This window comes from Arachis hypogaea, chromosome 15 (assembly GCF_003086295.3).
Source record: "Arachis hypogaea cultivar Tifrunner chromosome 15, arahy.Tifrunner.gnm2.J5K5, whole genome shotgun sequence".
Lineage (NCBI taxonomy): Eukaryota > Viridiplantae > Streptophyta > Magnoliopsida > Fabales > Fabaceae > Arachis > Arachis hypogaea.
The window spans coordinates 157802393-157818554 of NC_092050.1; the positions used below are offsets into that span (position 1 = coordinate 157802393).

Sequence of the window (16162 nt, forward strand, 5' to 3'; positions counted from 1 at the left end):
GGGCACACCTTTCTCCACTCTCCGGCAAGCAACATAGATTGTTGGACATTAGGATATCATGAGAAGATTCTCCTTCGACATCATATGCAAATTCTCATTTGAAATAGACACCGAGTGCTTCATTCCTTCTCTTTCGGAGTCTTAACAAATGACTTGCTGTCTGGATTCATGGGATCCATCGAAGACGACATCTAGTTGAGAGACATAGGCATTAGTTTCCTGAGTATAAATTGGTTGAGAACAAATTGAGGATTTTTTTTCTTTTTTTTAGATAATTACATCTCCACCCAATTCCAAACAAAGTGGGCGTAGTTCCAAAAAAATAGTAACAAAAACAGAGCAATAACTACAAAGAAAACATAAAAACTAGCATAAAAAGCAAACAGTGAGCAAAAGAATATAATGATTTTAGCTCCTCCAAAGACACTTCAAGATGAACCCGATCTTATACAACATCAAATCATGATCATTCTCCTTTCAATTTTTACTCTGCAAAATTATTGGCCTTTTTCATAGATCAGTAAATCATGCATCAAAAATCAACTTCATATGTCTTCTTATTTTCCTTAGACTTGATATTTACACTCATAAGTACATCAATTACTCCTATATTGTCGATCTTGACACCATCGATTTGTGCATTCTACAACTTCCTCCTTTAACTTCTCTAATACCAACACTCCATTATTAAAGACAATGTTATTTCTATATCTCCATGTGCACCATATTACAGAAAAAAAATAACACCATCCACACTTTCTTCATATCTTTTTTTATCTTTCTATCCATCCACACCTCAAAGCATTCTTTGGTGGTTCCTGGCCAAACCCAAATCACACTCCAATCTACCAAGATTGATCCCCACAACTTCCATATACGATCACATGAAAAAGCAAGTGATGTACCGTCTCCAATCTATTCTTATATAAGACACAAAAGGATTCCGCTTCTGGTACAATCTTAAACTTACATAATCTATCTCTAGTATTCAATCTTTCTAAAATTACAAATCACATCAGCAACTCAACCCGTGGAGGATTTTTTTTTCTTGTGAACATTAAATTTATAGAGTGTGCATTATATAGTTTGATGTTACAGTGTTAGACTGTTAGTGTTATGCGAGATATGATGGAAATTGGGAGAGAACAGTGTCGTTTCCGAACCGAGGAGATCAGGGACCATTTTGTCCCCTGTTAGAGTTGTTAGGGACTATTTTGTCCTCCGTTAGAATTAACGGAATAAAGGACCTAAATGACTGACGGAGTTAATTGTTAGGGACCAATCGACTAATTAATTTTAGTTGGGGACTAAAATATCCAGTTTAAAATTCTTTGAGGACCAAAATGGATATATACTCTTTTTTTTTTATTTATCCTATATATGGATACCTATATATTTCTTTCATATTTTATGAATGAAATTATCTGACTTTGAAAAAAAAAAAGTTGCTGTTCAAATCCTACTTGTTGCATGTTGCAACCATAAACCTTAAATAGAGATAATTTTTTTTCCTTCTTTAAGGCAGTTTCTGGATCCCAGCATTGTTATTGTTACCGAACATCATCAAAACCGTTTGATATGTTATAAATGCAATGCAATTCATGGTCCTAAGTTCTACCATAGGAAAATTCTACATAAGTAACTTAGATTAAAGTAACTAAATACCTTCTTTTGAAAAACTTAAAATTATACACCATTTCTACTTTCATGCTAACATGAAAACTACAACCTACCTCAGAGGGCTAAGAGAAAATTCTACAGTTTATGAGACTAGTTTAAAGGATTAAAGACCCAAAAAAAAGCACCATAGCCATACAAAGGCAAGAGTCCTAAGTTCTACTTGTTCTTTGCATAGCTTCCTAAACTGTACATTCATATGTTAGCTATTGATTCTCTCACTTTTCTAGCAAACATTCCTTCTATCATCACCACAAGGAGGGAGTCTAGCTCCACCAGAATTTTCCATGTCAACATTTCTTGTGTGTTGATGATGCTGCTGGATCCACAAAAGACTCTTTAAACATTGGTTCCTGTTTATAGGCCATGTCACCGGGATTTGTGTTTGATGAGCTAAGCTGCTGTTGAATGCAGTTCTTGGGATTCTGCTCTGAATCTAATGGGATGGAGCCAGTGAGAGTTTTGATTGCAAATTCAATGCATGGATCCATCCATGAAACATCAAGTTCCTTTTCAGAAGATGATGATCCTGTTTGGTTTTCATTAGTCTTGATTGCTGTTTCGGCTGCACCGGCATGTTGTTGCGGTATAATAGCATAGTTTTCTGGATGTGAGAACACATTGCACCCTCCCTTGTCATCACCACCCATATTTGCAGTAAGAGCTTCAGAATGCTCACTTGATTCGCCGGATACTTGCATTTCGAATGTTTCGCCGGTGAGAGTTTGTATTGCAAATGCAATGCATGGGTCCTGTAGCAGTTCTTTAAGAGGAAACTCATGGGAGTAATCAAGCACAGGATCTTTCATAGTAGCATTGTTCTCTTGAGGCCAAAATGAGAAGCATTCTTGATCCTTGTTGCTTCCATCCTCTTCTGTAGTCTTGTTGGGAAGCCTTTCTGGAGTAGAGAACTTAGTTGACTGTAGCATGTTTGCTGCACTCTCAGACTTGCACTTTGTTTCTGATCCACCATCAGTCACATTCATCCTTTTCGCTGCGGCATTAGGCAAGCTGTTAGAGGATTTATCCTCATTTCTGATGGTTTCTCCCTGGCCTGATTGTTTAACTGCAGCTCGGCGTGCTCGGCTTCTTGTTACAAGTTCTGGAACTGGATCAAGCTGAATTCCAGCAAGGCGCTTTGAGGAACGGCGAGGAAGATTGATCTCCTTTTTACGCCTTTGTCGCTTTTGAGATTTTTCATTTTCCATTTGTTCATTTTGGGGAAGTTGCTTTGCTTGAGAATCTTCTTCACTAGCCTTCCCTTCTATCTGATCCGAGCCTAAGGTGGTCGATTTTGTTCCCATCACGCCTAGATCATGTAATAAACATACATTGATACATGCATGCAAGATCTTATAAAGTAACATTGATAAAGAAAAGCTTGCATATGTTTAGAATAAAACTAAATTGTTGAAAGGAAAAATTATAACAATTTGTGTACATAAGAGAGAAATTGGGAACTTTACACTGAGCTGAAGTATTTTCAGAGATTGGTGTAGATGCATATTCTGCTGAACACACAGGCTTTTGATCCTGTTGATCATTGGATATCCTGTCTGAATCTGAGTTCAAACCCATGCTAACAGATACAGTTGGTTTTGTGGTCGATACTGGCTGAAAAATGAACAATAATTAAGAAGTTAATAAAGTAGAAATCTTTTCATAGAAATAGTTTTAAGACAACAGATTTAACAGAAATAATTTTAAGACAAAATATTCTAATGAATATTAATTATGGTACCAATATAGTTAGATATGACAATGAGTTATGCTTGTTCCTAATTGTAATATTCTTAATGATGGATTACCTAACCAACTCCATAGAACTCCCCCTTCATTAACACAAGCAAAATAAGAAAACAGTAACACAACAAAAGAAGAGTAACCTAACCAACATAATTTTTTTCTATTTCACATTTAGCATCAACTCATACACAAAAAGCATGGCATGCAGAAGTAAAAGTTCATCGAATTACAATAAGCCCAAAGGTGGCAATCCTTACAGAGAACTTGTCAGCTTTTAACTCTGTATCACTGTTGTCTTTCGGCTTGAACGCGTTCCTTCCTATTTCCCCAGATTCAAGATAACGATCAACGTCTCTTAGCGAGCGGAACACATAGCCGCTTGCAGGATCTATGTAGTACTGCAAAGAAAAGCATATAATCTGAAGAAGTGAGTCATTCAGGAGAGGCCAGAGGTGTTATATATAGATGTATAAAGCACTTGAGTGTTCAAATGAAAGAGTAAGCATGAGAGATCTCTCCTGAAATACTGTCGAAAAGGTTAACCAGCCGTCATAATTTCAGGACAGTCAACGGCCATTTATCATATGTGTCCAGAGACATTTATAACTCAAATTTGAGTCATAGTCAGTTACAGATATGAGTAAATGCATTTAATCAGTGGAGTGTTTTCATGGAATGTGTGAACAGACTCTGATTGTCAATGCAATTTCTGCCTTAATATGAGGGGATGTGAATGATGAAAGAGAAGATTGAAGTATAAATTAATAGTATCTGTATACTACTATACTATTGCTTAACATATTCATATCAAAATATGAATAATTATGGCCAGAAAGAGGCATTTTTTCATTTTATAGAAGTCAAACAGTTATTTTCAATTATTACTATGGAATTGAAGAGTAAGTGGCAATGTACTATGGAATTAGTGTATTACTATTGGATAAATGCACACTACTAAGAAATCTAAAATCAAGTGATTAAAAAAAGTAAAGTTACAAAACTACCATATAAAATATCAGCATCTGATATAGGAAATGAAAAACCAAATTTAATTTCCTCTAACATGATAGTTAATTTAAGGGTACAATTGACAATGCAATAATAGATTCTAGGTAGAAAAAAGAGACAAATATTGTGTGGGACAAACAAAATTTGGGACCAAGAGAGTGTTATTTACGGAATCTCTCCTAACTGTGTCGCCCTTCGTTGTGATTCTGGTCTTTTTCATCGATCCGGCCGGCAATCCTTTCTCAACTACAACCTAGATCGCTTGAATAACCAAAGTTTTACCACATAAGCTAAAACAACAAGATACACATTAAACATAAACAATGCCATGAAAAGAAAGATTTTGTTGACAGACATTGTCCGCAACTCTCTGAATGCCGACTTTGTTCCGAGCATTTTCAAGATGCCGAAAAACCTCTACCTTGGAACTGAATTTTAGTCCGCTCGAGGGTGAAAAGTAATACTGCAATAAATATAAGATTTTACCTTGAATATCATCTTTGATAAAGAGTTTTTATTAAAGAAATGTGCTTGCATTTTAAATCAAGTCAAATAGGGATATAGAGCAATAAAAGAAACCAAAAACCATGTCATAAATTGAACCCAAATATGGCATTCACTAAACTTTCTTATGAGAAAATTATCCCAAAATTTCTCCTTTTCAAAAGAGCATAGCAGATCCTGTGCTCATCTTATAGATTCAACAAGTAACAGTGATTTTCTGGAGATACAATCCAAAGGGTCCATGGATAACATGCAAAGCATAAATTAATCTCAAATGTCAAGCATGAAACATTTTCCCCTCTCTTTCTCCTTTCTTTTCTTTAACTTGAAAAATAACCAAATTCACAGCAACTCCTAAACCCTTCCTTGAAAACAAGTTAAGCATTAAGCAACACCAAAGATTCCAAGTTCCAACCTCAGATTTTTCAGACTACAGAGTACTAAACATACTAACATAGCACACTACAACAAAACCAAGTACAAGTCTAAAAAATTTCCAGTCTTTGAACCCAACTAGGTAGGCCTAGTTCCAAGATCTCACATTTTCTTCAAACCCCATAAAAACAATGAAGCAGGATATAACATTGGTAGAGTCAAAAGAGAGAAAAAGGGGTTTACCTTGTCTCTCCTACCATTCTTTCTGACTTTAACTTCCACAGTCCAACCTTGTGGCAAACAGTCACCGGAGCTGGGGTCTTCCATCCGCTCCGGCAAGTCTCCGGTGGCCGGAGAATCAAGTTCCTCTGGCTGTGTTGTGTTGAACCTTTGTATCTATCTATATATCTCTCTCTCTATGAACTTGTGTGACCCCCACTGGCTACTATTGTTATTGTATGTGTTCTTTTTCTCTGTCTCGATTTCTGTGTATAGTGTGTGTGCGCCACTAGCCTAGTACCTACCACCGAGTCAGAAAACATAGAAAAAGAGAAAATGGGGTTCCATAAACATAACTTGCATTTTTCAGACAAACCCAAAAAAAAAAAAAAAAAGAATTTGCATGGCCACGTGGTGCCAAACACATTTGGCATTTTGCAACTTGGTTTTGGTTTCTCATTTTTCTTCTTAGAAAACTATGATAGTAGAATTTTCCTATGTTTGGGTGCTTCCATTGTGATGCACACTTCAACATTATGACATCTATCTATCTATGAATCTCTCTTAAGTCTTATCTTATGTGATGCAATCTTATGTGCTTCTGTTCTGTGTCTGCTTTCACCGTACACACTCCACTTTAGATCTCTTTTTTTCTCTTCACAAAAGAGAAAACTTTCTTCACTATATACCTTTTTCGTGTCTATTTACCATCACTTTTTTCAATTTAGAATATTTTTCATTTTATTCTAATTAAAAAATTAGTTATAAAATTGTCCTTGCTTATTTGTATTTTTTTTATGATTATATTTTTAAATATGTCTCTCAAAAATTTTGCGTCGGATATTTTTATCTCTAAAAAAATTGTGTGTCTAAACTTTATAAAAATTATGATGTATAAGTTTTTATCTTAATTAAAGTTATTATTTTTATTTGAATAAATAAATTTTTAAAAGTAAATTTTTATGTAAAAAAAAATTTTTAGAAACAAAAATATCTGATACAAAATTTTTTAGAGTAAATACCCCACCCTCGAAAGGACAACGAGACCCCAAGAAAAAAAAAACACTCAATTCGGTCCCTGATCTTTTCTTTTTTTGAACTGATTAACCTCTGTACCAAAAAAATAACATTTTTTTACATAAACCCTAAACCCTAAACCCAAAAAAAAATTAATGTTATTTTTTTGGTACAGGAGCCTCGTTGTCCTTTCGAGGTAATTGTCAGGAGCCGGGTTGAATTTTTTTTGTCAAGAACTTCGTTGTCTTTCGAGATAATTGTCAGAGACTATTTTAAATTTTTTTCAATTTTTTTAAGAATCTATATATATTTAATTATTACACATGTTATGTTAACTAAGTATGTTTAAGTATGAAGGTTAGTTCACAAAATTTTGTATATAAATTATGCATGTTTTGTTCCTTGTTCTATGGTTGGAACTTGTGATGATGCTTTTTTTCTCTTAAGTCATCTTTGAATAGTACTTTATTTTGTTGAGCAAAGTTGGCGCTGGATTCTGCTAAAAAGACCAAAGTGTCCCCAGTCCCCACCACCACCTCTTGAGTCTTGGCTTCACGTTTCTCCAATCATTCATTGTTTTTGTTGCCTTCATCATACACAACTTTCAAAGCCACGGATTCAACAATACCTTTAACTGCTTTTTTGGGCCTTCTGGGATTTTCACTTCTTCTCTTTCCCTCTCTTCCTATGGAATCTTTACATTTTTTTGTTTTAAATTTCTAATACATACTCCAATATAAGTAATTATTATTCCTTGCTATGTTTTGACCCAGAATGGATCTATAAGTCTAAAATATAGAATAAATTAACCAAAAAAAAAAGGAAGAGAATAGAATTATGTCACTTATGAATTGTGATAGGTACTACTTCTTTTTTCAAAGAAATGTTTCTCCTATTTTTTGAATTTATTTAATGAATCTAAAAAATGAAAATGATGTTTATTTTTAAAAAAATGGAGCATTATAGTTTTGGAAAATGATTCTACATAAAGCAAATAAAAATACAATGAAAATGATGTATTAGATTTGGATAGCTGTACTAATATTAATTAATATTAATAAGAAATGGATGATGGATGATGGATGATGGATATGCTATTATGGGGATTCGGACGAAGTGCATCTTTTAATTTCATTTTTTTTAGATTCTATTAATAAAAAATGAAGGGTCAATATATATTCAAAATTATCTTAATTAGTAGTTTACATTCAACATTGATAATCAATTGAGTTTAAATTAAGCCTATACTTCTAATTAATGAAAACAATTATACTATCATTAAGAGCTTCATATTTCACCACAAATCTATTGACTAGAGCTCGTTAAATCTGTGACCTTTTTTTTTTTGGACTAATCTGTGACCTTCTGAAACCAGGCCATATGAATTTATTTTTATTATATTATTATGTTTTGGTCGTGGCCGTACGAATTTGATGGAGAATAATCGCTTTTTCAAGCTTCTATCTTAAATTTTCTTTTGGGCTTATTTAAAAAATAGCTATATATTGGATCTGGAAGTAGATTAAGCCCAAGACCGGAAGACCCTATGAACCCTTAAAAAGAATTCATGTAGTGTGTGTGAGTGTGTTGTGTGAGTGTGTAATACATGAGTAATGCCTAGGATTAGGGACTGTCTAATCCATCTGACCAAAAAAAAAAAAAAAACACCCTATGTTGGACCAAAAAGTCTACAAATCTACAAATATATAATTTTACTTGATTGATTGATCTCAGCTTACTCGTGTACTTAAGTAAAGACTTTGCTATGTAAACAATAATTTTTGTAAATAATAAATTCTAAAATTGGTCTAATAATGTAAAAACACACTACACCTTAAATTATCCACCTAAATCTTAATATTAGAGTAACCATTCGCACATCTAGTAAATTAAACATCCGATATATCTATTGTTCACATTGTTTAATATTTTTATTGTCTACCTATACTTTTCTCTTAAGTAAATATTGAGGGTTTGAATTCCATATTGTGCATGTAAGTAATTTTGTTAGGTAGATAATAATTTTTGTAAATAATGAGTTCTAAAATTGGTCTAATAATGTAAAAATACACCACACCCTTAAATTATTTACCTAAATCTTGATATTAGGATAACCATCCGCATACCTAGTAAATTGAATATCCGATATATCCATTGTTTACATTGTTTAATATTTTTATTATCTACATATACTTTTCTCTTAAGTAAATATTGAGGGTTTGAATTCCATATTCTGCATGTAATAATTTATTAGCCAATGACAGACTTTTAAATGGAGTTTAGATTTGTGGTAGATTCGTCCTTAACCTGTCGAACTTAGGGGTAGGTAGGCTTTAGACTCAATCCTAACCTTATCCACAGCTTTTATAACATCCTAACTCTAACTTTATTCATCCTTAACTTGTAAGTATCTACCTTACCCTCGGATCATAACAAATGCAATATTCAATAATGCGATGAGATATTGGGGTTATAATTTAGTATTTAACTATTTATATATCACTAAACTGATTTAACTTTTATATATACCTAAGTGTTAAATTTTTACTTAAAGGTCTTCGCTTAGTGGTTAAAGACTTCTATATGAATAAAAAATTCTTGGTTCCACCTTCACCCATAATACATTATATATATATATATATATATATATATATATATATATGCTGGTGATCGAGTAGAATTAAACCTCAACCTGTAAATCAATTCGATCTGTGTTCATTTTTATTGCAATGAATCGAGTTGGCAACTCTATCCTAACAAAAAAAAAAAAAGTATATATAATTTTTCTCTTTTTTGAGGTGAGATAAATGTAACGCAAACAAATTGTTAATCATGGTTCCTCCTACTCATTTGAAGATGAATCAAACTAAAAAAAGGATTTGAATTTTTAGTGCAAAATTCATTGGTCACACAGAATATCCAAGTGTAAAGCACATGAGAAGAAAGAAAGAACCATTGGAAACTTGAACAAATTAAAAGCATAGGACAACACAATAATAAGTGCATATATCTATTATTGTACTCTATTAATGGAACACACTAAAGATAGTAACACTGGGTTGAAAGATTGGTACACAAATTCATCCTATTCTTAGTAGTATCTTGATGGAGTTGAATTCTTAATAATCAGATACTGGTAACAAAAAAAAAAAACCAAAAAGACAATAGCATGATCAGGAATGAGATAACTTGCACCTTACTCAAAAGAAGAGAAAAGAGCCTCTAATTAACTGCATGAAAAAACAGAACACTACAAGAGTTTGAAACATGTGATCAATTGTGAAGAGGGTTTGGTCCAGAAGGAACAACCCTGTGAGAAACTGCATGAATATGCTTCAACTTGTTCTTCTTTGAGTTCTTCTTCAAAGAGGATAAAACTGCTGAATAACTCTCCACAAACATAGAAGAAGAATAATGTTTGGATTTGGACCATGTTTCTGATCTCATTTCTCCATGACCATCAACTTTCACTAAGTTATTATTATTAGCATGGTTGACTACACGAGAAGTAGCTGAACCTTGCATTAGTGTGAATAACAGAATGATGATGAGATGAAGAAAAAGGACTAATAGGGATTTTGAAGCTATCATAATTGTGATGATGATGAATGGATAGAAAATCACTGATGAAATATTAATGTGTCATTGAAAATAATTGTGGCATTTTTTCTTTAAAAGTCTAAGGAAGGTTGTTTAGTCTAGCAAGTAAGAGACTACGGTCTACCGCAATAAAAAACGATAATATTAGAGAGACAAAAAAAAATAATTAATCTAAATTGTTTAAATTTATTTTATTTAATATTTATTTATTATAGAATATATTAAATAAAACGGAAAAAATAAAATTTGATAATTTTTTGTTAAATTTTTTTTGTTATCAAATATTTTATAACCATGAATATGAAATATTGAAGCAAATTTAACATAAAGTCATATAGATATGCATATCTCTTCGTTATATTAATTATTTGGCGTGGTATTAGAAATTTCACTAATCTGGTTTTAATATAATACAAAATTTTCTTCTTTAGGGTTCTGAAACCCATTAATTATGTTATATTATTATTATGATTGTTTCCTACTCGATCGATTAAGTATTAATTAACGTATATTATATAATAAAACAAAAAAAAAATATCTAATACCCTGATATAGTTAGGTTATGGTTGGCATATTAATTCCATGACCAAATGTGGTATATGCTTAAATGTCAGAAATTGACTTTGCAGAAGTTGCCATTTAATTTGATGTATTGGGTGATAGAATAGAATATAAAATAAGAGGAACTATATAGAGCCAATGTATTTATGGGTCTTCTAATTTAATTGTATAAATTTTTTAAATAGTTTTATTTTGATATAGAAATCAAATCAATGTCCTTTTATTTTTTATTTTTTATATTAAATTGTAAAAAAATAAAATATATTAATTTTTTAATTTGAAATTTATTAAGGATTGTAACTGCAATAAAAATTGTAATTAAGTTAAATATTTTTATTTTATATTATTTTTTTATACTACTAGCTATGAATTATGATGCACGGACACTGAAGACACGATACGATACGGAACACGACACGCAAATTTTAAAATCTTACATGATAGGGGACATGCATACATATAAAATATAAAGTATTTTTTAAATAAATTGTAATGATATTTTGATATTTTATTAATATTAAAATATAAATAAAAATTTTTAATTATTTTTAATGTCTTATTTTAATTATATCAAGTATTTAAAATATTTTTTGTTTTAATAAATAATAATATATATTATATCTAACTTTATTTTAAGAATATATGTTAAGAATAAGACTGGACACGCTCACACGTGATGGTATTTAAATGTGTCTAGACGTATCCGAAAAATTTTTTTCATTAAGACACAGTTTGACACAATAGACACACGTATTGGACGAATGTCGGTGAGTATCGTGTCCAAAATGTATCCGATACGCAAAAATGGTAACTCAGCAAAGTGTCAATACTCAATAGACTACTAGTATATATAAAACGAATCTTTAATCATAATTTAAGTAAGCTAATTAAATTTAAAATACAATTTTATTATTCTCTCTTTTTGATGCAGTACAATAATTACATTTCTAATATAAATTAATTGTTTTTTATTATATTTAAAATACTGTCAGTTAACTAATATACATCAAACTATGAATCTAAAAGAAAGTAATATAAAAAATTATTAGAAAAAAAAATGAAAATCATTAGTACTTTGTCCTTGTTATATATGTAATTTACTTGAACAAATTAAACACTATAAAATAGTGTCGTCATCATCTTTCAATGTAGCTCTCATGAGTTGAAAAGTTGCATCCTTGAACATACTAAATTATATACATATATAATAATATTATGTTATGGTAATGGTTTCAAACTTTCAATTTTTCAATAATTTGAAGATGGCAAAAGCAATAATGAATGAGCAAGACAAGTTAACACCAACAAGCAAGTTTATAAATTGTAGTCTTAGTACAGGACAAATTTAGTGTCCACCTTTTCATAGGGGTAGCACATTTTCTCACTACTTTATAACTCAATAATTTTTTACACTGTTTATAAACAAATGAGAAAGAGAAACTCTTGGAGCAGCAATTTTTAATATTGTTGATCAATATAAATATTAAATTATTTTTAATAAATAAATTTTATTAATTTATGTATATAAATTTTAAAAAAATATGAATGTAAATTATATTAATTTATGTGTACAAAATTTTAGTATATATAGGTACAAATTATATGATTATTGTGTATAAAACGTCTATAAATATGGGAGCAAATTATTGCTGAACATATAACATTGTTCGTATTGAAATACATACCTTATGAATTGCACAACCTTTATAAAAGACTTATTATTATACTTTCTCATGCTTTAATTTAAAAATTTAGAAAGCAAACTTCATATGCAGTTTGATGGCTATAATCAATTTTTTCTTTTTTTTTTTTTTTTTCTACTCAGTAACTTATTAATTTCACTTCTTGTACTAGCAGACCAAAGATTTAAAGTCATTGAATTCATGATCTTTGCCATGTGTCAATTCATGCAAAGGGTGCTACTACATCAATTAAGATTTAGTTAACTAACTCCATTAAATTTTCTTGAATTATTTTCATGAATTAGTTAAGATGATTTACATTGTGGATGAATCAAATAACTAAAGGGAAGTAATTGAAAAATGAGAAACCACTGTGTCTGTGTGTGAAAAAGGGGAAAAAAAAAACCTTCATGGTTAAAACAGAATTGATGAATTTCTCTGTTGAACTTAGATTGAAGATTTTGTAAATGTACTTAAATTTTTTTTTTATCATACTGGTGCTCATTTATGTATCTCCTTGTTTTTATAATTTCAATTGCAGAACAAGAATCCAAGAAATTGAGGACAAATAAATCAATTGAACTTGAACAAAGTTGATGAGGATCATTGAAATTGAGGACAAGTAAATCAATTCAACCTGAACAAAGTTGATGAGGATCTTCTTCAGTATGAACTTGGCTAGATACAGATGAAAATTAAACTAAAAATACTATTACTAATAAGAACATGACATAATTAAGTAATTAATCTAACATAAAGTATTCTCTTTCACTATATATATAAAACAAAATAGCACCCCAGATCTAATATCACTACAAATTTCATAATGGTGCTTAAATCTCAGTTGTGAAGTGGATTCGGTCCTCCAGGTGTAGTTGCATGTGTAACAGTGTGAAGTTTACTAACCTTTTTGTCTTTAACAATTTGTTGTGCTGAATGAAAATTAGGGAATGAAGTGAAAAACCTTGATGTTGTTGTTCTTTGTTCCTTGGAAATGTGCCTCCAACTTGAGAGATTTAAGTGTATCATCACTAGTATAAAAAGAAGGAACATTATGATTAAGGATGAAGATTTATGATGATGAACTCTCATAATTTCAAGATGATAAGGGAAACTAAAAGGAGAGAGAGTGAAGATGAATAATACACATTGATTTTAATAGCACAAAATGGAAAAGACATTACTTCAGTGTTTAGTTATATAACTTCTGTACATATATACTATAGTAGGTGGTTTTGCAGTTGTGTTATTTAATTTACTCAGAGGATTTTGTTACTACTTCCGTATATTCTTCTTTTCTTTTTTTTTTTCTTCCTTAATATATATATATATATATATATATATATATATATATATATATATATATATATATATATATTGCAATAAATGAACATGTGATAAGAGTGTAGACACATGAGCCAAATTATATCTCAATCAGAGGTAGGCCTTAGGTTAATAATTGATGTTTTCATTGGCCACAGATGGCTAAAAGATTAGGAGTACTAATGTTACATGCACGTACTCTACAAACTTTTATTTAACAATTGAACTTATTAGTTAACTTTTTTGAATGGCTCAATTGTGCAGACATCCCTCATGCATGTCTGATGTCTCTAATTATCATTGTTTCTTACAAACTATTTTGTTTTCTAATCGTTTGACTCTAATCATTAATAACAATAAGAGAAAATTATTCATAACTTTAGTTTAGAAACTCATTATTATAGCAACACAGAAGTTTTGAAATTTTGAGAGAACTACAATGTGAAGAGCTTTTATTTTTAGGAACAATTAATTATATGATGCATGAACACTTAAATTCAAGTGTCTCTTTGAATTTTGAAGTTATACTTATACATAGTATTCTGGAATAGAATAACGGTGACTACTTGCATAAAAATATTTTTATGTAAAAATAATAATTAAGATATTAACACATATTATGTTAAACAATTTACTCAAATATATCAAAATACTTAAAGTTTGTAAGCTATTTTATAAGAAGTCAATATAAATATGAAAAATCAAATAATCATATCCTTATTATGATTTTAAAAGGTAAATATAATTTAAGATAAAAATACAAGAATGCAAAAAAATTAAACCATGATGCTATGAGTATTGAAGTGTGTCTAACTAATTTGAATGTTTAGCAATGTTATTTATGTGTCTCAATGTACAAAATTGTCTTTCATTCTTTCTTATAGTTCTAACAAGGGGATTGCTTAGAGATCATAAAATACAGTTGGAAGAGGCTAAGGAAAATTTAAGGCAAAAAAGGAAGAAAAAACAGTAGAAGGGTAACTTAACTCCCTTGACTTTTCTAAAAGATATGGAGCATTTGTTATTATGGGCAAGTTTATTCATCAATCTAATGGAGTGGCAATGGACATAAGAAGCTGGATGAACTAGCATCTTTTCATTTGTATTGAATTTTGATTTTGATTGAATAAAATAGCAGTTGTTGGTTCATTATTAATAAGGGAAATGGGACAACTCAATTAATTTGAGCTTTTAAATCTATGACCATAGGGTATGGCGTAGGTAAGTAGAGTGTAATGAATATGCAAGCAAAGCAGTACTAATTTTACACGTCACCTTTTATTTTTTTTTATTTTTCATAATATTTTTTTGGTCACTATTTTTTTGCATAATATGAATAGTAGTTCTAATTTTGTGCGCACTTTTTATTTTTAATATTGAATTAATAATGACGTTTTTTTAAATTATGGACTATTACGATATTTTTTTTAAATGTGAGGTGATTTAATTTAAAGAGTAAAAATTGGACCGTCCGATTTTTGGAAGGTACAAAATCGAATCGTCCAATTTTTTTTTTACAAAAATTGAACCTTTCGATTTATATTTAAAAAATTAAAAAAATTTGAGGTACATAAGTCTGAGGGTTTGATTTGTGTATCTCAAATTTTTTTAAATACAAATCAAATAGTCTAATTTGTATACCTTCCATAATTTTAAAAAATACTAAAAATTACAATATTAAAGTATTATATCATTTATCCCGCTTTCATATCTAAATTTTTTAGCTACTTTGTGTAACAGGTGAAATAAAAAGTGAAATAAAAAGCATATATATATATATATCATAATCAACTTAGTATGAGTTTTAAATTGGGTACTCCAGTTTATCTCATGCCGAACTAAGATCAAAATTGAAAAATTATTTCAAAGGTGTACCAAACTAAGTGGTTTGATATTTCTTCGATAAAAATTAGAGGACTATTTAATGTGTGAGTGGAGATTCTAGATATTTATGTTCATCTTATGTATCAAACAGACTTACATTAGTATGAAATTCACATTATCTAATGGTAAGAAGATATATAATACACATATCTTACAACTATACAATAGTATTATGTATTGGATAGAAGACTTTCTTGATGATTAGATGATGATGATGACAAAGAATACAATCCAAGGATTGGTTGAGTGGTTCTAGAAACTACAAAGATGGATGTGACAATCCAAGGCATGGCCTTTTCTATTTGTTAGGAGTGTAGTGTCCAACCACAACTTTGCTGTCTGCTCTCATAACAACATGCACAAAGCCAAGATCCCAGCAAGTTTCAAACCTGTCATACACCCCCACACACGCCCCACCACCCTGCAATTCAATCCTAAAATTTGATGTTGGATAAGATACATATGCCTTTTAGATATGCAATTTTGAACTTGAATTCACTTTTCACTGTCCATCTTTTGTATCATATCACTTTGACACGAAAACTAAGTACTTTGAAGTTCTCAAA

The 16162-nt window shown here is 30.4% G+C and overlaps 1 protein-coding gene across 7 annotated transcripts; it reads right to left on the reverse strand.

Moving 5' to 3' along the window:
* Positions 1-1654: 1654 nt before the first annotated feature.
* Positions 1655-6095, reverse strand: LOC112751778 (uncharacterized). Of its 7 annotated transcripts, none has more exons than XM_025801028.3 (6): positions 5554-6095; positions 4787-4894; positions 4601-4684; positions 3681-3821; positions 3144-3291; positions 1655-2986 (listed from the first exon to the last, which is right to left on the reverse strand). In XM_025801028.3, exons 1-6 carry the CDS (start codon positions 5635-5637, stop codon positions 1968-1970), a joined length of 1584 nt encoding a protein of 527 aa, XP_025656813.1. In that variant the 5' UTR covers positions 5638-6095; the 3' UTR covers positions 1655-1967. The 7 variants fall into 7 exon arrangements, with proteins under 7 accessions (XP_025656813.1, XP_072073456.1, XP_025656814.1 ...); XM_072217355.1 differs by having other exon boundaries at positions 4601-4692; positions 5554-6070; XM_025801029.3 differs by having other exon boundaries at positions 4853-4894; positions 5554-5958.
* Positions 6096-16162: the final 10067 nt, after the last annotated feature.

Bases quoted from the DNA above. Each gene is read 5' to 3' on its own strand.
- LOC112751778 (XM_025801028.3), bottom strand. From the start codon at position 5,637: ATGGAAGACCCCAGCTCCGGTGACTGTTTGCCACAAGGTTGGACTGTG. The intron at 4,685-4,786 runs GTCTGTCAACAA...CAAGCGATCTAG, and splicing joins TTCAGAGAGTTGCGGACAAT to GTTGTAGTTGAGAAAGGATT. The intron at 3,292-3,680 runs GTAAGGATTGCC...TTCATTTTTCAG, and splicing joins TAAAAGCTGACAAGTTCTCT to CCAGTATCGACCACAAAACC.